The sequence below is a fragment of the Lagopus leucura genome, unplaced genomic scaffold, assembly GCF_019238085.1.
Source record: "Lagopus leucura isolate 7727_CA_CO unplaced genomic scaffold, USGS_WTPT01 Super-Scaffold_100019, whole genome shotgun sequence".
NCBI classification, from domain to species: domain Eukaryota; kingdom Metazoa; phylum Chordata; class Aves; order Galliformes; family Phasianidae; genus Lagopus; species Lagopus leucura.
Window position 1 is genome coordinate 6,011,698 of NW_024962273.1, and position 24,178 is coordinate 6,035,875.

The 24,178-nt window shown below is 40.3% G+C and overlaps 2 protein-coding genes and 1 long non-coding RNA gene across 3 annotated transcripts in view; 2 read left to right on the forward strand and 1 right to left on the reverse strand.

Annotated features, from left to right (window-relative positions):
- The window catches only part of DARS1 (aspartyl-tRNA synthetase 1), a 34,146-nt gene extending 27,349 nt beyond the window's left edge, over nucleotides 1-6,797 (forward strand). The window contains exons 10-16 of the mRNA XM_042877815.1: nucleotides 566-713; nucleotides 1,680-1,826; nucleotides 2,141-2,183; nucleotides 2,857-2,937; nucleotides 3,594-3,705; nucleotides 4,637-4,708; nucleotides 6,184-6,797. Of these exons, the coding sequence (XP_042733749.1) occupies nucleotides 566-713; nucleotides 1,680-1,826; nucleotides 2,141-2,183; nucleotides 2,857-2,937; nucleotides 3,594-3,705; nucleotides 4,637-4,708; nucleotides 6,184-6,275 (695 nt within the window). The 3' untranslated portion in view covers nucleotides 6,276-6,797. The remainder of the gene's footprint in view (nucleotides 1-565; nucleotides 714-1,679; nucleotides 1,827-2,140; nucleotides 2,184-2,856; nucleotides 2,938-3,593; nucleotides 3,706-4,636; nucleotides 4,709-6,183) is intronic.
- Nucleotides 6,798-11,158: 4,361 nt separating this feature from the next.
- On the forward strand, nucleotides 11,159-23,122 carry MCM6 (minichromosome maintenance complex component 6). Its single transcript, XM_042877912.1, has 17 exons — nucleotides 11,159-11,284; nucleotides 11,981-12,127; nucleotides 12,515-12,625; nucleotides 13,089-13,338; nucleotides 13,951-14,116; nucleotides 14,197-14,342; nucleotides 14,872-15,022; nucleotides 15,632-15,773; nucleotides 16,774-16,915; nucleotides 17,050-17,157; nucleotides 17,776-17,931; nucleotides 18,920-19,048; nucleotides 19,548-19,709; nucleotides 20,741-20,876; nucleotides 21,132-21,299; nucleotides 21,782-21,921; nucleotides 22,591-23,122. Exons 1-17 carry the CDS (start codon nucleotides 11,175-11,177, stop codon nucleotides 22,702-22,704), a joined length of 2,478 nt encoding a protein of 825 aa, XP_042733846.1. The 5' UTR covers nucleotides 11,159-11,174; the 3' UTR covers nucleotides 22,705-23,122.
- Nucleotides 13,517-21,877, reverse strand: LOC122183684. Its single transcript, XR_006180333.1, has 2 exons — nucleotides 20,937-21,877; nucleotides 13,517-14,348 (listed from the first exon to the last, which is right to left on the reverse strand). It is a non-coding gene; the product is annotated as an uncharacterized LOC122183684 (long non-coding RNA).
- Nucleotides 23,123-24,178: the final 1,056 nt, after the last annotated feature.

Consider the following 24,178-nt stretch of genomic DNA (forward strand, 5'->3'; position numbering starts at 1 on the left):
AACTTTTTCTTAGACCTTGAGAACAGGTTTAAAGACATTTAAGATAGAAATGCTGGAAAACACAGTAACAGCTTATAAATAAAAAGATGCAAGTAACTCAGGCCTTGAATGACTTGTTAATCACTAACACAAGAGTCATGGTTTTGTAGGAAGGCATGTTTATATCAGTCTTATACCTAAAAAAGAACGAGCTCACATGTGCAGAAGTCCATTGCCTCTGAAAAAGGTAGTTTTGAAATCTGGAAATTCTTGTGTGCCTGACAGCTTGTCTGTTTTTTTTTTTTTCTCTTCTATCTGTTGGTTTGACAAGAGATAGACAAGACTGGCAGAGAGGTACTATCTTGTACCCTTTGACCACCACAGCTACAATAATGCTGTTACTGTTTGTTATGAGTGATGCTTTGAGGCAACAAGCTTTCTTGTTGTTTTCAATAAGAATTGTCATGTCTAGAGACAGCGTTGTCTATCTTGTCTAATTGCTGGTGTGTTTGATCATCTGTGTTACTGTTTCAAAATGGAATTACAATTTCAGGTCAGTTGGAATTTTTGTTGTGTAATTTTACAGTTTTTAGAGCTGAGGACTCCAATACACATAGACACCTGACTGAGTTTGTTGGTCTGGATATTGAAATGGCTTTTAACTACCACTATCATGAAGTGGTAGATGAGATTGCAGACACCTTGGTGCAGATATTCAAGGGACTTCAGGAGAGGTAACAAAAACACATTCCATTTCATGAGCAACTTCATTTGTTTGAGCTCGCTTGCACTGTGGTATCAAATGGGTGAGCATTTCATCCTCAGCCTGTCAGATAATCATTAGTAATCTGATCTACAAAAAGGGAATTTGAAACGTGTTTGCTTTGCTCTGAACTGTTCCTTTGTAACTGACTTTAGAAGTTCACTAACGCTAGTAAACTGTCTATTTTATGCCCCAGTTGCATCTTCTGCAGTATGCCAGCTCGCACCACAGAAATGATGTTCACTGTTGAATGGGCTTTCTCATAGAAATGCTCCATCATTAGTGTAAGATATCCTTCCTGTTGTGCCACTACAGGTCGACTGATTGTTCTGTTTTGAAATTAATCTTAACTGTTTAAAATAGCTTTCCTGAAGGAAACTTATTGTAACAGCTTGCATCTCTGCCATGACACAGCAAAGATTATTTCCCATTATTCACGCTCCTAACTTGTTAATAAAACAAGCCATAAGTTTAGAAAGTGGTTTTCATTTGCTTACAAAATGGAGTATCTTGCCAGTAGAAATGCCTATCTTTTATCAATCTGGAAAGAAATGTCTGTATTCAAAACAGAGTATTACTTGAGTCAAAGGAGAACCTAGCTAAATGTTACAAATCAAGGGGATGGTTTCTGGTTGGTTTTACTGTGAAAATTTGATCTAGTCAATTATTTCTTAGGAAAGGCATAAAACAGAAGTGGTAGTAAAATATTAATCTGTATATCATTGAAGTAGATTGCATTAACTTAGATGAAACATTTCATTAGGATTATACAGAACTTCTCCAGGAGATAATTCAAAATAAAATAGGTTTTTATATTGCAAGAGGGACCTCTTGTGGCAGAATTGTATTGCTGATGCAAAATGATTGTTATACACAAGAAGAGCACATTTCTTGATTACTTTGCATTTTGCTTCTGCTCTTGTTCTCTTGCATTTAGATTCCAAACTGAAATTCAGACGGTGAACAAACAGTTCCCATGTGAGCCATTTAAGTTTTTGGAGCCAACTCTGAGGCTGGAATACTGTGAAGCTGTGGCCATGCTTAGGGAGGCAGGCGTTGAGATGGGGGATGAAGAAGATCTGAGGTACGTTGGCAATACACAAATGTTTCCATCTTGTGAAAGTGGTAGGAAGGTGTAAGTTTTGTGCTGTGCAGAAAGATTCTCTTTGAGAGGAATAAACAGTGCTTGTGTCCATATCTTTTCATAAATAATTGAATGGATATGAAAATAGACATTTCTTGTACTCTAGACTGTCCATATAAACTCTGAGGTCAAAAGAAAATAATTTGTGACATGAAGTGAGAGGAGCTTCAAGGATAAAAGGAACTTGTTTTTATGAAGTATGTAATCAGTAAAAGTTTAAGTCACATCATTCTAATGGTGAGAATCTTTTTCAGCACACCTAATGAAAAGCTCCTGGGACGTCTGGTAAAGGAAAAGGTAACTATTATTTTATAATATATTTCTTACTGAATCGGTAGCGTGATGTCATGGAATCATTGAGTAGGAATGAATGCCTGCATCATGTAAAATAACTTTTCATGCACTGACTGAGGAAACAGTATCAATATAGAGAAGTTGTGAAGGGTTTGTGATCAGTGAAGCATGTCTTAATTGGCTGACTGCATTCCCATTTTGCTATAGCTTATTTCATCAACGTTTTTATCTTTACCCTTCATAATCTCTTTCAAACCATTTTCAGTCTTTTATGGATTTTACTATTGAGTACACCAAGCAGGGCAATGCTTTCAAAAAACACAGATTGTAGGAGAATTAGAAGTCAAACAAATACACAAAAATCAAAGCAAACCAGATACTGTCTAAATCTTTAGAAAAAGATGATATCATTGGGGAAAAAAAAATCAACAACAAAATTTGGCAAGACATTTTACTGCTAAACATTCTTAAATTCACAGAAGTGTTAGTGTTGGGAAACAAAAGTAATGTATTGCTTTTGTGTGTAATATTTTTGAAGATAATACTGTCAAATTTCTGCAGTTGCTTGAAATTTTTTTTTAAGATTTCAAAGGTTGATTGGTTGTATTTTCCTCTTGTAATTTGTTCTTTACATCTTTTTCACTTGCAGTAACTTTTTGAAATCATTGTCTTTCAGTATGACACAGACTTCTATATTCTTGACAAATACCCTCTTGCTGTGAGGCCTTTTTATACAATGCCAGACCCTGTAAATCCTGTAAGTAAAATTCTTTGTTGACAGTGGTTGTTTTTTTTTTTAAGTTGAGATTACTCTGTGTACAGTATAATTTGACAAAGTAGATAAAGTATTTTTGTATGATCCTCTGTTGTAGTTGAAGTTAGGCTAATAACAAGAGTAGGTCAGTGCTACATGGCCTATAAAGTGTTTGCAGTGACCCTTCACCAGTGAAAAACATACCAGAAAGCAAACAGGCTGAAGTTGAGGGAGCTTTATGAAGAGATCTCCATGGTCACCAGAAGGGATCTCCTGTGCTGCCATCACTAAAACAAGACAAAAACATTCTTTGAGGGCAACAGATAATTAAGTAGAAATACATTTTTTTCACATTGATAGAAACTTTCCCAGTTTATTCCAAAATCCAGCATAAATATCTTTCAGCATCTTTTGTGGGGTAAATACGTGTAAATGTAACCTTTTTTTAAAGTGTGTGTGGGTGAACTCCAGTTTTTAAAAAATAATCATCTCCAGACTAATGAGAGAAAACAGTATACTACAATTCTAAGGCAGATCACACATTGCATTCTTACTACATAGCTCTGGATATCATAAATGAAGTTATTGAGAGAGATGTGTTTGCTCCCTTAGGATGGAGTAAGTGTAGATATGAAATTAACTGGTACTTGTCTTTCCAGAAAAACTCAAACTCCTATGATATGTTCATGAGAGGGGAAGAGATTTTGTCTGGAGCTCAGAGAATTCACGATCCTCAGCTGCTGACAGAAAGAGCCAAGCATCATGGCATTGGTAACAAGTTAAACATCATAAAGCTTTGTTTAAAAGATTGTAAATCATGATTGGATTTGTTTAATTTAGAGGAAGAATTTGGAGCAGAATTTAATGTGTGACAATAATGCTAAAATTATGATACTGTTTCATGCATAATGTTAATCTGTCAATGCTGTGTAACTGTTTTAGTATAGAGTGGTGGGATTAACAAACTAACTGGTTTCCCAACAAGGCTTTGATGAGGAGGGATTGTTTCCAAGGGCTTTTGAGAGGATGTAATGCAGGAAATACCTGCTACTGAATGGGGGTAGACAAGTTGTATTCTTCCATGCCTCTATGTTCCCCCAAACTTCTTATGGAGTACTTTGGCAGAATTAGTTATCACTTGTTAAATCTTGAACTGAGAGCAAATAAGCAAGACGTGGAGATTTTTATATTTTTGTTTTTATTTTTGGAAAAGAAGACTCAACAGGTAAAGCTGGCTAATGGTAAAAGAGTAGAAATCTAAATTAGGTGAAGATCAGGAGTGTAAGATATAGATTAAAATTATGCTTTCAGTGGATGACAAAGTGAAGTGTCAAGAAGGTAGCAGGATAAAAGGAGTATCTTCCAACATAGCAAGAGGGAAAAACAGATTGCTAAATCTTTACTACTCACTGCAGCTTATTCAAGAAGTCAGCAGTTCCCATAAGTTAGAATGAACAGTTAGGCCTCACTTATACAGTTCCTTACCTAATTAAATTATTAACAAAATAATAGAATGAAACTGTTATGGATATAACTTCTAGACTGTTCTGGATAACTTAAATCTGTTTAATGACCAAAACCCCACTGTTAGTTTTTAAATTACCTTGGTAAATATTTTATTGTGCATGCAGTCCTGTATTCACTTGTGTGTTGGCTTGGGGTTCATTAAACAGATGAGAAATGTGTGCTTTTTCCTCTCCAGATTTGGAGAAAATAAAGGCTTATATCGATTCCTTTCGATTTGGTGCACCTCCACATGCTGGTGGTGGAATAGGTAAGTCTATGTATTTTATTTTGTTTGCTGTTAGCCTGGCTTTAGCTTCAACTTGGTCCCAAGCAGGGTTTGATTATACAATTGCAAGCAGTGGTCTTGGAAGGTCAGTGTGTGAACTGATTATCAGAGGGAGTTTAGGGAGAGAAGATAAAACTGTAAACATCATCATAAAATAGTTAGGCTAAATATTAATGACACAGTCTGACAAGTTTAAAGGGTAGGTGATCACCATTGAAAATATGTTAATTTATTAACCTAGCAGATAACCTTCAAATTTGATCAAAGGAGAAAAACTAAGCAAGAAAATACTGCATATATGTATGGATATCATAGCTTAATCATACCAGATGTCACTGGTATCTCAGCACATTTGATGAAGCTGTTGTGTAGTAAGGAAAAAAAAAGTGATTGCTTCTGTCTTTATTTGCTGTGATTTGACTGAATGTCAACTTTGGCTGATGGTAATCATTTCAGCAAAAGGACTGATGTCTACTGGCTTCTTGTCTTGGGTGTGAGTATTTTATATACTGAAATAAATAATTTTAAATTATCTTAACTTTTGAGTAACAGCTGTTCAGAAATACTTAAAAGGTGTCAGCATCAATGGTCATCAGCACTTGCAGATAATCCAGGATCATTTAGGCCAGTCACAGCTGCAATCAAGGAAAATGAAGCTGCATCTCCTCTGTGGGGTAAATGCTTCTCATGGCACATCTCATAGATCAGGCCAAGTATCAGCCAAGCAGAAGATACTATGAAATGAGCTGTTTTCTAGTTGGTTTAGCTGAAAGCCTTAACATAGGGAGGAGCATTGTGTGACTGCTAGTAGGTGTCCCAGTGTGGCTGGAGTGTGTGCAGTCCCATGGATTAGGAAGTCCATACGTGTTCCACAGTGTGCACATAACTTCTGAGGTTGCAGAAAGAAAGAACACAACTAGTGAAGCATTTATTATCTTGAAGATAGCAGCAAACATGAGTACATACTGCTGAATCTGCATGCTTGCACTGTAGAGTGTTTGGGACAAGCTTCCCAGAGTGTTTTTTACTGTACTTGCTTGTGACAGCTAATATCTCTAAAGTACTTGGTACCAGCTCTGGTTTGTTCTGTACTTCTGTAACATATTCAAGATACATTTCTCCCAGTTACTCCCTTCTCATTTCAATTTTCTATGCCATCTTGAAACTCTCAAGTGATTCAAAAGAGGGGTTGCATCTCTAGTACCATTGCTTTATTTACACATTTCAAGTGAAACCTGTAATGTATCAGAAGGTACTGTATGTAAAACCTGTAATTTCTGGTTCTAATTCCTTTCTGTAGTCAGGTGTGTTAATGTGTACATATCACTCTTTGTTCACACTATGTGTGAAGCTGGCTTTGGCTATAAATTACGTTTAGCTTCTTAAGAGTTTTGAACAGAAGACTGACTGATTATACTGGGTTTTTTTTTGTTTTTTTTTCTTCCCATTTGTTGTAGGGCTGGAAAGAGTAACTATGCTGTACCTAGGGCTGCATAATGTTCGCCAGACCTCCATGTTCCCACGGGATCCCAAACGACTGACACCCTAACATGGCCTGTTCATAAAAGCATGAGGTGATTTGCCCTCAAGTGTGATATAATTGTGAGCATATCTGTTGCTGGTGATGAGCGTGTATTGATCTAAGCATTGTAATATGCAATGAAAGAAGATGATCTGATTACTGAAGTGCCACAAACATTTTTTTTTATCCTGTAGGTATTTATTTAAGAGCTATTATTTTAACAGAGCAAGACTCTTTGTACTGGCAGCTGCACATTTTTAACAAATTCGAATTGGTATTCTAATGTCATTAAATTGTATCATGTTTCTAAGCATTTAAATAAATTGTGCAATAAATATTGTGCACTTTTAACTTATGTCAGCAAGATTGAATATTCTGGATTACAGAATTGGCTCAAAGCTGAAATAACAGGATGCTCGCAATTCAAAAAGCAGGAGAGGAAACCAACCCAGTTGTTAATTTGCTTGTGTGAAACTGTAGCAGGTGAGAAGGAGAATATTCTTAATTAAAAGTCGTAATGGATTCCAATAAAATTCTCTAAGCAAACTAGGTACAGTAGCTGTCTTTTCTGGTTGTTGCTTTGTATCCTCACATGGTAATCATGGAATGTTGCATTTAATTACAAAACAAAACCTGATGGAATAACCACCTAAGGTTTGAATTGCTCTGTGTCCTTGCTTAAAGTTGCCAGCAGCCATAGGGCCCATTCTTTATGTTGCTATTTGGGACTGGATAGGAGGTTACGTAGATTCATGGCATGCATGAGGGATATATAATGTTCTCAGCAAATAAATAGATGGTGAGTTTGAGAGCACGTCACATGTTCATTCCTGACAACACTTCTATGATAACTGAGCATATCAGTGAGGATTTCATGTATCTGTTCCAAATGGAAGAAAAGTAAGTAATGGAAGCTTTGAGTTTGCTTCATTTATAGATGCTGTGATCTGCCTAAGCATTGTACACCTAGAGAAATAGGGTGTTTAAGTCAGAAAGAATACTTCTAAAATTCCTTCTAGACATCCTCTTTCTGAAATGAATCAATTGCTTGGACCTCCTCATTTTTCAGTGGTACACAAACCTACTTCTCTTTGTCTTCCCAACCCAACGAGCATGCCCTGCATTTTGTGAGGAACTGATCTTTTTTAAACTTCCTTTTAAATACTGCATCTGATGGTTGCTTTTCCAGTTTAAAACAGTAAGGGTTGATGACAAAGAACAGAAGATTCTATTCAACTTTTAGGCCCTGCAATAGAGTTGGTCTCATTTTCATACACACTTCTAATTTCTGACTTAATTGTTGTTTAACATTTTACATGTTAAAAGCTTTCAGTTGGAGGTATAGTTTAGACAGTCTGTTTCTGTTGCTGCCTTGATTTTTTAAATGTCAGAGAAGTCACATATTGGTTATGCTGCAAAAAGGTCAGTCAGGGAGGCTGTGCTGAAGTTGTGTAGAATTTCACAAAAGGGCAAATCATCTTTTGCAGCTGCCATTGAACAAGACTTAATTTTCCTTTTTTGTGACAAGTTCTTCATTATAAAGCGATAATTCTAGGAATACTAAAGGTCAGTTTGATAGAGTGCTGGAAATTTCAAAGTTAAACTTTGTTTAGAAGGCATACAATGCAAAGAATAACATACTTTGCAGCTTTGTTCATTGGTCCTTTGTAATTACTTTAAATATAGAATCTGTCCCATATTATTTACTGGTATTAAAAATGTTATCCTCTACTCAGTTATATTTTAGAAAGCTAAGTGGCTAAGTGTAGCTTACCACCACAGTCTTCTTACTGATGAATCCAAGTTTCAAAACAGTTGTTTATTCAGCTTAGCTGGCTGGCATGAATTTTATTTAATTTCTTTTGTTCTTACCGAGCTGGTAATGTACATCAGAAGTGCTTCCTCCTAATAATGCACAAAATTAGTGGCTTACATTTCATGCCAACAAAAAAACAGATCTAAGAATTATGTTCATTACTCTAGATGTGGCAGGAGGTTTTGCACGTACTCCTGTAAATAACTGTGCTTATCCCAATTCTGTTAAGAGTTACTTGAGCTCATATTTTAGTTTGATTTATTCTCAGTAGCTGCAAAAGAACCACTGTTCTGCTGGGAGGCCCCTATCCCTTCTTCTCCCTTTGTATGCCATATCCTTTCATGCAGGTTTTCTTAGCCAACTGAAAATAATTATGATCATAAATCAAAATGCAAACTGCATTTCTCAGGACTGTCATCTAAACAGGATACTTCAGTGTATGCTGTGCATTGCTAGAACTTGGTTAAAACTCAGCAGATAGTAATTCAGAACTTTATCTTGTTCTGATAGTTAGCAATTCTGGTTTCATAGTTCAAGAAAACCCGTATAGTCCTTGATTCCCACCACCTATTGCAGGAACTTTAGCATTCTACCTGGAGTCCAAATTGCTGCTGCTTTTTCATCAGTTAAAATTACTGTTTTTTTCTTTCACAATATACAGATAAAGGTAATCATTCTTGCTCATTTTTAAGTATTAAACTGATTTAAAAGTTATTAATAAGGGATAGCTAGGGAGTCATCTGTTAACAGCTAACACTGCAAAGCCTCAGTTTATTTCTGCAGTTTAACTGAAATACTTCCTTGTGAAAACCCATCCGTGTTCAGTGAGCTGTCCGCATCTGCCCAGCAGGAAAGAAGACTGGCAGTTTTGTAGAAGCAAAGCACAGGACTGATGCCCAGTGGCTGAGCGCTGCTGCTGTGGGCTCCCCCCAGGAGGGAGCTAAGCACCATGCCAGTAGAGGGATGGGGCTGAGGAAAGGAATAAAGCAAAAAAACTTTGTGTTGCAGAATTGTTTGCTAAGTGAAGAAGTATGAGAAGAGAGAACAAGCGATGGATGCAAAGGTAATTGCTCACCATCTTCCAGACGTAGATCAGTGCCCAGCCAGTTCCCCAGCAAAATATGGCAAATCCCCAACCCCTTCCTCTCCCTTTTTATTGCTGCTTATTACATGGTTGGTTTAGGTCAGCTGCCTGTTTGTGTCTGCTCCTTATGTCTTGCTCAGCATCCATTGTTTAGTCACGAATGTATATAGCATGGCACCATGTCACCTGCTTGGAAGAAAATTAATTCCATCCCATTCCATCCAGTATGATCGATCTCCACATGTTATTCCGTATCATTCATATCCATCATGCTCGGGTCCCACGCTCTCCAGTACATTTGGAATAAACAACTGTCTCACTTTGTGTCCTTAGATACATACACAGATACAATTCCCTTAGTCTATGGGTACTTAAATCTTCAGTCAGAATCATGCATGTTTTCACTACAATCAAAACTTTGTAGTTGCTTTCAAGTTGTTTGGGAAAAAAAACCCGAACACTGATATTCTTGCAGACATCTTCTGAAGCTTGAAAGCTTGTTCTTTGATTTGAATTCACGTAATAAGTGCTTAAGATTAATCAGCTGTTCCTTTATGTAGAGGGCAAAATGTTTTTTTCACACAGTGATTGTGCCAGTAACTTCACCATCTCATCTCTGCCCCTCCAGGCTTTCCTGATAACAAAAGGAAGATATAATGAAACTGATAGGCTTCCCCCACAGGATCTTTCCCAGGGAAGATACTGAGCCCGTGTGTTTCAGTTTCCAGATAAAACTTGGGGAGTCTTTCAGACTCCTTCTGTCACGGGTGGTTTCCAAAGAGGCTGCCTTTTCAAAGAGGAAGAACTAGAAGAGAGCAGATGGGCTGGGAGCACACCAGCTGGCTTCAGCCAAGAGCTGCCCTGTTAGTGCTGGTGCCAGGATACGTAGCTTCTCCTCACCGTGGTTTTTGCAGCTGGGGCAGGATTGGTACCGACTGCCCTCCACCTCTGAATGGTGAGCTGAACTTTGTTACATGCTTTTAGAAGCAGTAGGGATGTTTTTGGAGAAGTACTTTTTAATCACTTTAATTACTCTTTTGACAGTACTGCGCATGCTGAGGGCCACCCGATGATGACCAAGCACGTTGTACCTGTGGAATGAAACAAACACCAGCTTGGGTTTATCTCTATTTCAGTCTAAGCAGTGAGAGTGCAGTGCAAAGACACTTAATTTCCAATATTCACTGCAGATCCCTAAAAAGAAAATGTTACAATGAGTTGCTTTTACCATTCTGCAAATAAGACTGTGCGTTGCACAGTAAGAGCATCGTAACATACACTTGCAGGAAACTTGCACTGCTAGATTTTTATTTTTAGAGTCTCTGAAGACTTTCAGAACTGAAAAAAAAAACCAAAAAAACCAGCCCTTAGCTGCCTTAATTGCAGGAGCGTTTCCCGCTCGGGCAGAGCAGGATGTCTTTGCAGGTGGCACTGCGATTCCGAGCAGTTGTTCACAGCCCTCAGAGCTGTTCCTGGCAACACATCGCTCGCCAGCAGCTGTCACCGCACGGTGCCATCGCTCGGCAAATGCCGCCTCACGGCAGCCCGCAGCCGAGCGCACAAGCGCCCGCCCTTGGGCTGGCTCACACCGCGTTACACTCAGCGCACGTGCCGTGGGTGTAATCAGCGCAGAGCAGCCATTTCCTGACAGAGCTCGGAGCCCCGGGTCCCAGTGCCGCCATGGGGGCGGCACCCGCAGGACTCGCGCGCTCTGGGATGACTCAACGCGCGGTTATGGGGCGCGCTCGATCCCCACGGGCTGCAGCACTCAAAGCTTTGCCGACGGCGCGCGCCCGGCGGCCACAAAGGCGAGGCGCCAGGCGCGTGCGCGTACGGCGTGGCACGAGCCCCGCCCACGGCCCTGAGGCGCCGCTCGCTTTTGGCGCGAAAACGCCCGAGAGGGAAGAGGAAGAGCGGGGCAAGGGGCGGGGCTCTGCGGGACGGCGGTCACCCATTGGCCGGCGCGGCTGCGGCGCGAAGGGCGGTGGGCGGGGCGAGGGCCGGGAGCGGTGCGGCAGCGGGAGCGATGGATCTGGCCGTGGCGGTCGGCGGCGCGGGTGCGGCGCAGCAGCATCAGCAACTGCGTGATGAGGTGGCCGAGAAGTGCCAGAAGCTGTTCCAGGACTTCCTCGAGGAGTGAGTGCGGCCGGGGTGTGTGTGTGGGGGGGGGGTCCGTCCCGGCGGGTCTGCGGCCCTGCCCCTCGTTCCCGTCAGAAGAGCTTGGGCCCGGCTGTGAGGTGCTCTGTGGTAACGTCGCGAGGTCCCTCCGAGCCTTGTTGTGGAAACGTGGAGGCCGCCCTTGAGGGGTGCTGAGGGTGCAGAATTAGGCAGACAGGGTCCTGGTTGGACGATGAATGCAGTCCGTGTGGCAGAGCAGCTGTACAGGCCTGGCCTGCGTGTGTGCCGGCGTGGTCATGGGGGCAGAGGGAAAGCCATTGGCGTTGGAAGAGGCCCCTGAGATCATGAATTCCAACCGTTAACCTTTCGCTGCCAAGTCTGCAGCTAATGCATGTCCTTAAGCACTGTGTCTGTGTCCTTAAATACCTCCGGGAATTGTGACTCAACTGCTTCCTGGGCAGTCTGTTTCAATGCTTCGCAGCACTTAAAATGAAAACAATTCCTTACAATCCAACCTAAAGACCTGCTGCAATGTGAGGCTGTTTCCTTTTGTCCTATGGCTTGTTGCTTGGGAGAGAACATTGCTGGAAGAGACTTTGAGGCAATGGGAGTGCCATTGATTTCTTGCACATACAATTCTTCCTTCTTGAATCCAGAAGTATTTGGTTTCTATCTGGTGTATAACTGTCACTCATTTCCTTGGCTTGCTTTCAGATTCCAGAACAGTGATGGGGAGGTCAAATACTTACGTGATGCTGAAGAGCTGATCCGGCCGGAGCGGAACACCCTCACTGTGAGCTTTGTGGATTTGGAGCAGTTCAATCAGCAGCTCTCTACCACTGTTCAGGAGGAATTTTACAGGTAAAGTGTATGGATTGCCTGAAATCTGACCAGTGCAGCAGTCGCAGGCCCATAAGGTCTCACCTGCGGTTCATCTGCTTTCGGTATCCTGAAAAACCTCACCTTTAGGAAATTATTTTTACTGACTCAAAAATTATTTCTTAACTAATTCATAGTTACTAATTCAGCCTTTCTGAAAACGACGAGTGAACAAGGCAATTTCATTTACTCTGATAAAGAAATAGGTGGGCAGAATGAGAATGCAGGATAAGCTCTAGAGCTTCTCACTGTGAAAATATTTTAAAGCTAGAGCCTGCAAATATATGATACAAGCCTGTGACGTAGTCTAAAGTGAAAAAGACATTTTGATATCTCATATAGAAATTAAACTTATTTCCTTCATTTCAGGGTTTATCCTTACCTTTGCCGAGCTGTAAGGACTTTTGCTAGAGACCATGGAAGTGTTCCTGCAAGCAAGGACTTCTATGTTGCATTTCAGGATCTGCCTACCAGACACAAGTAAGATGATTATTAATCTTAGAAACTAGAATATTCTCACTACTGGAAAAAGATGTCAAAGGGTATTGAAAATGTTCTCGTTATGCAGCATAGAAGGTGCACTTAACCTGTACAATTGTGAAGAAGTTGCATGATTTTATGAAACAGTTTTTCATCTGTGAATCATACATATGCTGGACTGGAAGTGATTGCAGATACTGACAAACTAATTTAACTTTTGTATTTTACAATCTGATATAATGTGTTGCTTTTGAAGTGCTGATGATGTAATTTATGTTAGTCTAAAAGTATGTAAAATGACAAAATGGGAAGTTGTTTTTCTTAACCTTGTTTCTTTTGCTTGTTACAATTGCTTTTTTGTTACAAATGGAATGAAAGCATACTGCTACTACTTGAGTACTCCCAGCATGAAGTGTCAGCTGGACTAGGAATTTAATCTGGAATTAATTTCTGTTCTACACAGGATTCGAGAGCTGACGTCTGCCAAAATTGGCTCGCTGATGCGTATCAGTGGGCAGGTGGTACGTACCCACCCAGTTCATCCAGAGCTGGTCAGTGGCACCTTCCTGTGCCTAGACTGCCAGACGGTGATTAAGGATGTGGAACAGCAATTTAAGTACACGCAGCCAAACATCTGCAGAAACCCAGTCTGTGCCAACAGAAGGAGATTCCTGCTGGACACAAACAAATCAAGATTCGTTGATTTCCAAAAGGTACAGTGGTGAGGTTGGATTGGGGGGGGTGACAAATGGTGATGTGATGTTGCTGTGGTGTTTGAAAGGTGTTGCTGCCGCTGCACATTAAAAAGACCTCGAATAAAGGCACTGGAGTTTCTGCACCTTGTTTCGTTCTTTCTTTGAAGAATTATGATTAAGCATGGGAAATTATAAATAGAATCTAAACGGTTTTATTGCAGGACATTTATTAGGTAAGCAAGCCACTGAAAACCCACGTATTCAAGCCTTTGTCAGTCTGCTGTCACAGATATGTCATGCATAATTATTTCATGCAAGTCTGAAAAGAAGTGTCTTGTTTGTATCTGCGGTGTTTCACTCTTTCACGTGGATTTACTCTGCAGGATCCTCAGCACATTGCATCTCACGATAAAGCGTTGCACTGAGTAGAATCTGAGTGGCCTTAGTGCTTTTCCTTGACTTCAGATTTGGCACTGTGGTCCCTGTGAATCCTCTTAAGCTTCCCAAGACACCTGATTGAATCAGATGGTTGCAAGCAAATGCTTCCTACTGCATTTGTTAGCAGCTTAGCTTTCAAAGCATTTCCAGATCTGGTGACATCTGAGTGCTTAATGCTCTGTACCTCCTCAGGTTCGCATTCAAGAGACACAGGCCGAGCTGCCCCGGGGCAGCATTCCTCGAAGCATGGAAGTGATCCTGCGTGCAGAAGCAGTGGAATCTGCTCAAGCAGGTGACAAATGTGACTTCACAGGATCACTGATTGTTGTGCCTGATGTGGCTCAGCTGTCAACGCCAGGTTTGTTGCGACTGCTCATCACCTCGATGCCATGCAGCTTGTTCTGGTTGCAGCTGTTCTGACTTGTATTCTCTTGGCAGGGGTTCGTGCAGAAACTGGCTCACGGGTTAGTGGGACGGAGGGCTATGAAGCTGAAGGAGTCCGGGGACTTCGTGCCCTTGGAGTCAGGGAGCTGTCCTACAAACTGGTCTTTTTAGCCTGTTACGTTGCACCAACAAACCCACGGGTGAGTCTGGGAATAAAATAGATAGAAAATTATTGATGATTTCTGCTCTGTATTCTTACCTCAAATTACAGGATGAGGGTGTACAAAACTTTAAATATGTATGTGTACCAACCTCATGTGCATTACACAATTTTCAGAATGTAGAAGTTTCTTGCCTTGTTCCAGAGCAATTCAAGATCTTTTAAGTTCTGATTAAGGCAAGTTTTAGTCAAAGGAAGCTGTACTGGTGGGGTTTTTTGCTCTATTTTTACTTTCTGAACAAAGAAGCACCTCTTGTCTTTTTGCCCATGGACCAAGCTTAGACTCCCATTTGCTCCCTATGGAGCTGTCTGTATTGCTTTTGTGCTTCTTAGTGTTCTAAGAGTATAAGATGATGAACTTCCTTAGCCTATGATTCGTCTTCATAAATGCGTTCTTCTACCCAGTTTAGAGGGCGAGTTTGTGTAAGCTCTGGTGTGCAGTACTTGCATTCAGTAATGATCGTGTTTGTCATGGTTTTATTTTTATTCTTTTGATTTCCCTTGTTTAGTTTGGTGGAAAAGAGCTTCGAGATGAAGAACAGACTGCAGAAAGCATTAAAAACCAAATGACAGTGAAAGAGTGGGAAAAGGTGTTTGAAATGAGCCAAGATAAAAACCTCTATCATAATCTGTGTACCAGCCTCTTCCCCACTATCCATGGTAAGACTCCAGTTGTAGCTTCAGGGATTTCAGTTGTGACATATGAGTTCTTTTTGATATCTGTGTAGCACCATTTGGGGAATTCTTGAGGCTCAGTATCACTGATCTCAAATGCTCCCCTTCAGAACTGGTTACGCTAGAAAACAGAGAGCCAAATTCCTGCAGACTTACATGAAATCATTAGGGCCTGCACGAGTAGACAAAATGATTGGTTTTGCTATTGGTTCATTTACTGTGAAACTTTACTCTTTATATTTGCCTTCTTCAAAAGATGTAGGAGTTCCTAATCTGTACACTGATGTACATAGATGTGCACGCATATATGTTTGCTGTTGCTTCTGGCTCAGAACTTGTTTGAGGACTCGTGTCTGAGAAGTTCAATCAGTGGACTTTTGTCCATGTTCTGAGCTGTGGTAGCATAAAGAATCCAGCTGTCTTCTGAGCCCTTCTTCCCTGAAAGTGTATCAAGTTCATAAATGCAGTTTTAGTGGAAGTTTAGGAAACAGGTAAACTCAGAGCAGATGTGCCCAAGTGTTTTGAAGTTTCCTTAAAATAGGAAAAATGTGTAGTTGCACGTGGATTTTTAGCTGGGTGTTTTTTCTGGGGCAGGTAATGATGAAGTGAAACGTGGTGTCCTGCTGATGCTTTTTGGAGGAGTTCCTAAGACCACTTCAGAGGGCACTTCGCTGCGTGGGGACATCAACGTCTGTGTTGTTGGTGATCCCAGTACAGCCAAGAGTCAATTTCTAAAGTAAGAATCTCTTTAAAACTCGATGTTTAAATACTGACCAGTGTGACCAGAGCTGTAGATGTGTACTGTGCCTTTTCTACATTAAACAGAGAAGAGGGAAGTAAAATAGTTGAGAAAATTTTCCAGGAGTTGTTTGGACAGTTCTTTGAATAGACCTGAAGCAAATGCAACGGGTCCCTGTGGTAATTACAAGTAGTTGAATTAAGAATTTGTTTCTGTTGTTTAGGTGATTAGGAAAGTATGGTTTATTCTATGTCTTTGAAAGTCACTGAATACTAAAAATCACACAAAATAGAACATCTTAAAATATTAAATTGTGATTTTCTTTTTTTCTTGCTTGTTTTAGCTTAGTCTAAGTTGGTGCGTCCCATCACTTTGTTCAGCTAGAGAGCTATTAGATCTGCACAGTAATTATGAAATAATCTTGTCTATAATGCTGCACCTTAAACTATAATTTTTTTTTTTTCCACTTGAAATTCTACTTAATATGGTTTTATTTTGTTACGATGCTCATTTATCACTGCATCTTTCTCCACAAGGCTGAGGTCCCTGCAGCACACACTGCATCTCAGAAATATGCAGACACTAAAAGCTGCTTTAAGCTGCCTGCAGGCAGTACAGCTGCTTCAGGCTGCCTGTGGTCAGCCTAGCTGCTTCCTGCTGTGGTGTGCTCTTCTTTTGTGCTGACTGACATTTACCTGACCTGTGAGGAGCTGTGTTGGCTCATGAAGTCAGCAGAAAACTTGTGAGAGGAGGTCTGGATTGCTTTTTCTGCTGGTGTAACCAGGCTGTAGTTAGATAAGGATTAGTTCCCAAGGTTCACTCAATTGTCGTTATTGATAGGAGGACCTGCCTAAACATCAGTTGCTTCCTGAAGGGATGAGTCCTGGCTTTAGAAGTTGAAAGCAGTGATTCCTGAAAGTTACTTTGTTTCTGCAGGTTTTGGTCTGTGTGCTTAAGTTTGTGCAACACAATTCTGCACTGTTGCTTTTCTCCATAGGCACGTGGATGAGTTCAGTCCTCGTGCTGTGTACACCAGCGGGAAAGCCTCCAGTGCTGCTGGTCTGACAGCAGCTGTTGTGAAAGATGAAGAGTCACATGAATTTGTCATTGAAGCTGGAGCACTGATGTTGGCAGATAATGTGAGTCCAGGAACCCAGTTCCTGCATCCTTGGAATTGTTGTAATTGATGACTAAAGACCCCAGACTGTCTTAAAGATTCTTTTGCTCCAAAAGTTTTTGAAATGAGCCACCTGCTTTTTATTATTCACTGCAGGGTGTGTGTTGCATTGATGAATTTGACAAAATGGACATGAGGGATCAGGTAGCCATTCATGAAGCAATGGAGCAGCAGACTATATCCATTACTAAAGCTGGAGTAAAGGTACTTTGTGTTATTCCTTTGGCTGTGTGGTCTACAAGATTGCCCAGGTGTGTGTGTGGTACACTCTGATCTGGCGTTGTCTGTCAGATTTTCATGGCAGCTCTGCAGCTGCCTCACTGTGGCAGGGAGAGAGAAATCATTTACCTGCAAAGTTTCTGGGCCTTGTGCTCCTCAAGAATCAGATATTTTACTGAAAGGAGAAAAGAGACAGCGAGCAGGAAAGAGAAAATGGGAATTAGTGTGGGAAAATCCCCCCCCTTGAAATAAGCCTGAAATGGTATAGATTTGTTTTTTTGTAGAATTATTCATAGATATGCACTATTTGAAAGCAAGGTGATTTGAATAGCAGTTTTAAGGGCTTATAAGTTCAATAATGATGGAAGATGTGTAATAACGTTGAAATATCGAATCATTATGCTGTGTATCAGGGCAGGATGATACAATGTTGGAGCTGGTTAGAAAGGATTGGTTAGAAGAGTTTGGACTCTTCTGAAGAGCCTTTGTTGTAACGTGCTAATTAAGTTCTCTAGAAGATGGTACACTGATCTTTTCAAATTACAGTACATTGGTTTAGCGAGTGGTTTATGTCTTTTTTTTGTTTGTTGATTTCTTTGTCAGGCCACCCTGAATGCCAGAACCTCCATTTTGGCTGCAGCAAACCCAGTTGGCGGGCGCTATGACAGATCTAAGTCACTGAAGCAGAATATAAACCTGTCAGCACCCATCATGTCTCGGTTTGATCTCTTCTTCATCCTTGTGGATGAATGTAATGAGGTAACTTTGAGCAATTGTAGAATAACTGATATCAGAAAAGCCCTTTGGAGGTCTCTAGTCTGTTCTTTTGCTCAGCACATCACTGTTGAGTATGTGGCCAAGACCTGGTGAATTCTGAGCATTCTGCAGCCTCTTCAGGAGCCTCTTTAGCAATGTTGGACGCTACAGTGTGGATTTTTTTTGTTGCTGTTGTTTCTTAAACTATGAGTTATATCTAATCATAACTTCAGTTTATGTCTGTTGCTTCTTTTCTGATAATACTTTCAAAAACAGTTTACTTTCATTGCATCTGTAAACAGACATTTCCCTTGTACATAACGTGCTCCTGACCTCTGCCCATCTCTGTGGCCCTCTGCAGTTTTAGGTGAAGCTGGTCTCGTGAGAGCCTCTTGCTTCTGCTTTTTTTCTCTGCGAAGTTAAAATCTGGCAGTATAATTTGAATATGCTCTGCTGAATACAAGGATACTGCCTTTTCTTGTGATGATTTGACTTGCAAACTTAACAATAGGCATTTTTACAAACTGCTAGTCACTGAGGTTAAGATGGCTACCGCCTGTCTGTGTGGCATTTGCCTTGGGAGCATACAGAGATTAATGGTGGGTTAGTACTATTCTTTCCACTGCTTTGCTCAGCGCAATGATGTAATTAAGAAGGGGCTATTGAAATAGATAGAGCAGGCTATAAAGAAAGCAAGCAGTTCCCACGCTGCAAACTGCTGCTTTCTGCCTGTTCTATGGCTAACTTGTAACCCAGGAGAATTCCAAGAGGTTGTAAATCCTAAAACTGCCTTTCATTCATTCTTGGCTGTTTGCTCGTACTATAAATCTTCAGGGCATTGTCTGGGTCTTCTGGCAGGGTGTCCTTCTTCTGGAAAGACCAGCTCAGCCATGAGGAGTGTGAGGGAAGGGGATGGGAGGAAGAATATAGCTGTTGTTTTGATGTTTGGCTGTTGCTGTGAAAGAGATCTAACAGAGCACTGATGTCCCAGGTGACAGATTATGCCATTGCCAGACGCATAGTGGATCTGCATGCCAGAGTAGAAGAATCTGTTGATCGTGTCTATTCATTAGACGATATCAGAAGGTACCTGTTGTTTGCGAGACAGTTTAAACCAAAGGTAATTCCACGTTCTTGTGTAAGTTATTCCATATGAGAAAGCTTCCTTTATTGAGTTTTGCAAGCTTCCATTTCATTTTCATGTGGAAGGTAGTTTGTTTTCTTGATGTGCAGAGTCAGGTTAAAAAGCATGTATGCAAAGCTGTAGTCAGTGTTAGTACTTTGTATGCAGAATGAAAGGTAAACAGACAGAACAATCTGGTAAAGACAAGCATGAATTGTGCTTAGAAGCAAGTCAGTGGAATAGAAAAAAAGAATTGATAAAAAATCTGTAGAATAGTTGGTGAGTCAGAGTACTTACTGTAATATAACTGTTACTGCAGTCGTTACTGCAATATAATTCTAATCTGATGGTCATTCTAGTTATGTGTGCTGTGTGTGATAGAATAGGGTATTTCGAAGAAAAGCTGTAGCTAGTACAGAAGTCTTATCTAATTTCAGAAGCATAAACTTCAATGCTTTTGACATGGCAAACTGTCTTCCCATCTTATCTCACAAAGATATCTAAAGAGTCTGAGGACTTCATAGTGGAGCAGTACAAACGCCTTCGGCAGCGTGACGGCTCTGGAGTGACCAAGTCCTCCTGGAGGATCACAGTGAGGCAGCTGGAAAGCATGATTCGCTTGTCTGAAGCTATGGCCCGCATGCATTGCTGCGATGAGGTATTGGCTTTTTGATGGAAGTTTATATAAATGTTGTGGGAGTTCTGGCTTTTTGACCAAGGTATTTTATGTATTTAAATTCTGTGAGTGAAGAGGAGAGCTGGGATCATGTTTTCGCTTGTGACGTGATCGTGCTCGGCCTGAATTTGTGTACCAGGAGCACTGCTTCCTAAAAACAACAACAAAAAAGCACCCAAAACACAACAAAAAGCCAGAGATCATTGGCTCCAGTTGAGAACATGCGTATTTTTGTGTGACTGTTGTATCAGGGCTCTCAGCCTTTTACCTGTCAAATTGTTCCACAGAGGAGGGACAGTTATTGATTGCTACCAGCCAGGACTGCTGGTGCTGCCTTCTCTAATCTTGCTCAGTTTATAATTTCTCACAGTTTGCTCTGACCAGCAATCTAAAATGCTGGGGTTGTTTAAGGTGTCTGAACCCCCGTAAGAGTATGCAGAGAGATCCAGTCAGGCATGTATTTGTGATGTGAGCTCCTCCTCTGTCAGCCACAGTTCAAATGCATATTGTGTTATGACCATTAACTGCAGTATGACTGCGCATGACACACGTGATAGAAACCTACTTACTGGTTGTATAATAAGGTCATCCACTGGATTCTTTTTAATTAAATTCAACTTAGGAAGAAACAGACAGTTTTTAGTATGGTTCAGCAAGAAAAGATTTCTCCAGTTTTTGCTTTTCAGTTCCATAGGAGGATCTCATTAATTATAACTTTTTTCACTGTCCTTGTTTAGACCCATATCTTTCATGTTTCATGCTCTACTGATCTCTCTTTGAATGAGCTAAAATTTGTTTTCCCCACATGATAACTAAAGCCTGAAACGTTCCATCAGGCTGCTTATTTCCTCCATAACTTTATGTGAATGCAGAATACTTGTAGCAGGATGTAATGTAACTTGTGGGGTCTTTACTGCTCACAATTAATTAAGTGAGATGGGTAGAAAGACTATCACGATCAGGGTGAATTTTTGGAGCTACCAGAATGTGTATTTTTTTTAAATCTTCCCCAGGTTCATCCAAAGCACGTGAAGGAAGCTTTCAGGCTTTTAAATAAATCCATCATTAGAGTTGAGACACCTGATATCAATCTGGACCAAGAGGATGAGCAGGAAATGGAGTACCAAGAAGAGCAAGACGGAGTCAATGGTAAAATATTTGTGGAGAACTTTTCCAAGGGGAAACGTACCTCCAGTTCTTACAGCTTACCTTGTTTGTGTGTATGCTTCTCTTCAATTTCCCACCTGTTTTTCTTCTCACAAGGTCTAGGAATCTTAGCTCCTTAACTCTCTTACTTTAGCCTTCTTGTGTGCTCCCCTTGCCTGACTGGTGAGTGCAGCACTATTTAGTGGCTCAGATGAGCCAGCTGAAAGGCATTACAGAGTTGATCGTGTGTCCAAACAGGGGAAGCAGAAGCTCCAGCTGGGGTCAATGGTCTTGTGAATGGGATAGGTGGCCATTCTGAGGACGTGAACAAGGATGCAGCACCCAAAGCTTCTCTTAGGCTGGGCTTCTCTGAGTACCGACGAATTTCTAATCTTCTTGTGTTGCACCTCAGAAAAGCAGAGGAAGGTAAGAATTATTAAAAAGTTGGCAGACTGAGTAGCATCACCACGTGTGAGTTGTCTCTTTGCTGACATTTACAAGGGAAGGATGAATTCTTAATCTTTGTGTGATGGTGATCTTTCGTCCTTACTCAGAAAAAGGTGCTACAAGTCCTCGTTGCTGCTTGTTCTTGAAGCTTCAGTCCGATGTGTTTGCTAGGCTGCTCGTGTAATTTGTGAACCTCATGGATGCATACAGCTGAAGGATGAAATTCTCAATCTGTCTCAAATTAAACCATGATACACCAGTCTTCTGTACAAAACATATTTCAAGAACAGCAAGGGAGCCTGACAGGCTGTTGTGTGATTATCTTTTCAGCATTATAACTGTTAACACAGAAATCCTTTTCTTTTATGATTTGAGAGGTATCATACTGTAGTAACACTTATTCTAATTATGTGGAACGGCATTGTAATGAGATTTTTTTTAAGTATAACTTTTATTTGCAGAAGAGGATGACTCGTCATTAAAGAAAAGCGAACTTATTAATTGGTATCTGAAGGAAATAGAATCTGAAATCGAATCGGAAGAAGAACTAATAAACAAAAAGAAGATCATCGAGAAAGTCATTCACCGACTTACACATTATGTACGTACAAAGATGTGTGCATGGAGAAGAAAGGTTTTAAGATACATTGCACTGATTCATTTTTAGCAGAATTTCTTAATTGAGAAATACGTTTTGTGCTTTCATGTTGCTGGCTGATGCAGAATAAGTGCCTTTCTTGTTTAATATTTGTTAAAAATAGGTACAGACAAGACACAGAAGTGAATTAGAAGTGTGTGTTAGTAAGAGTTTGAAGTGCTGTTTTATTTTCTGCTATGTATTTATAGACATGTAAGTGCTGATTTGCTGCATTTCTTTAGTTTTGGTTGCAGTAGCGTGCAGAAATACAAACAGAACATCTTAGTTCTTGTGTCTTACATAACACAGTGCTCTGAAGTAGAAAATACTACTTCCCAGAATCAAAATGTGTATTTGCAGAGAAGTTACTCATTTAACATTTTGGGATTTTTGAAAGAAAAAAACACTTCCCATTTTTAAAAGAATGAAAATGCTAGACTGAAGCCTTCCCAGAAACCAAGCTATGTGTAGGTAATTGTTGAAATTAGGAACTTATTAGAGTGAATTCACAGGTAGAAGGGTTAAATAATTCATCAGTAAGAGGTGCTGCTAGTAGAAAAAGGAGATGTCTTTTTAAAAAGGACAAACAATCCTTTCTGTTCTTGTTGGAATACATTTTTTTCTCTGTTGCAGGACCACATTCTGATCGAACTGTCCCAGTCGGGCCTGAGGGGTTCCAAAGAAGAGGAGACTTTTGATGAAGACCCATACCTGGTTGTCAACCCCAACTATATGCTGGAGGACTGAGGGTTGAGAGCTGGACTGTAGAACTGACTAGTGGCATGTTGGGAAGTGGATTCTTTCTGCATTCTTGCAATGGTTGCTGTATAGCTAACAAATTTGCATCAGTGCTTTAGTTTGGAATGCACCAGTATGCAGTTAGTGATGTATGGTTGATCATACACACTGAGCAGACCTGGAAATTCTTAAAGAAATAACATCAATTAATTTAATTATTACTTCTGGGTTTCACCATCATCACCCAGATGCAGAGAAGACTCATGCAATAGCTCTTTTTAGTGTCAAGTGAAGTAGGCACTTCTGTTTTAAATGAGAGGAATTTTCTTCTTATATTCATTGTTGTTTTATTGTGTTTGGTAGACTTTTTATGCTGTGGGCTTTTGTTGCTTTTCTTACTAACGTAAATAAAAGACCATTCAGCGTTTGGGGGTGGATTTGTTGTTACTGGTATGTGGGGTTATTTTCTACGACTGTGTTTTGAGACTAAAAAATTAGTGATCTAAACCCTTTGTATCTTGACAAAGATAAAATTTCCTCCATGATAGCTGCTGTTTTAGGAAGTATTTAAATGCCAGTAACAGATAATGAAAACTGATTACTGCTTTTTCTTTTTAGATACAATAAGCTGTGCATGCTCCTGTTGCATATATAGAACAGAAAATTTAAAACAGTTGAGCCCAAAGCAAGGCTTTTAGGTCAGAATGGCAAAACCCTCCCAACTAGAGGAATGTCTTGACCCGTAAGTGACTTGAGCAGTGCCTTTGTTTGTGAGGGATTTTTAGGAGTACATTAGTAAATTTGTTTACAGATAATTGTATAAGAAAATTCTGCTTAAATTTATATTGGTCTCAGTTATGTGCTGTACAGCATGGGATTATTACATTATTTTAGAAGACAAATATTCAAATATTTTTAATTCTTATCAACCTGATACCAGCTCCTATGAAAGATTTGTGAAAGCTCAAAGAATACCATGATATTTTAAGTACAGCTAGTGTAGACTGACTGTTTCTAAGTCAGATTCAGAAATGGAGCTGCTCTGTGGGGCAGTTGTCTTGCTCTTGTCAGTCTGTACCAGCTTTGGGATAGACAGGGAATTAGCTCAGAACTTTGTTGCCACTGCTGGCCCTCTCCCAGTTAGTACACAGGGTGCATCTGCAGAACCACATCCTACCCAAAGAAGCTCTGGGCCCTGCTGTGTCTGAAGCCCACGATGACTTGTGACTCAGCAAGGTCTTGTGATTTCCCTGCTGTGATTTCCCACCTCTCCCACACACTACAAGTCTTTCCTGCCATGGACATGCAGTCTTCCCTAGGGGGATGTCAGGATGGCATAGGGAGGGATTTTTGTATGTGACCTTTCCATTAATAGTTTGTAATGAGGTTAAACTGTAATTTATGGTGGAAAAATGTATATTAATATTTGTTTAGAAGGATAAAAGCATATATAAAATGTCAATTTCCAGCTTATCTTAAGTTT

Excerpts from the sequence above, each read along its gene's own strand:
- MCM6 (XM_042877912.1), top strand. The coding sequence starts at position 11,175 with ATGGATCTGGCCGTGGCGGTCGGCGGCGCGGGTGCGGCGCAGCAGCAT. Across the intron at positions 19,710-20,740 it reads GCATGCATTGCTGCGATGAG|GTTCATCCAAAGCACGTGAA; the intron begins GTATTGGCTTTT and ends AATCTTCCCCAG. Across the intron at positions 21,922-22,590 it reads TTCACCGACTTACACATTAT|GACCACATTCTGATCGAACT; the intron begins GTACGTACAAAG and ends TCTCTGTTGCAG.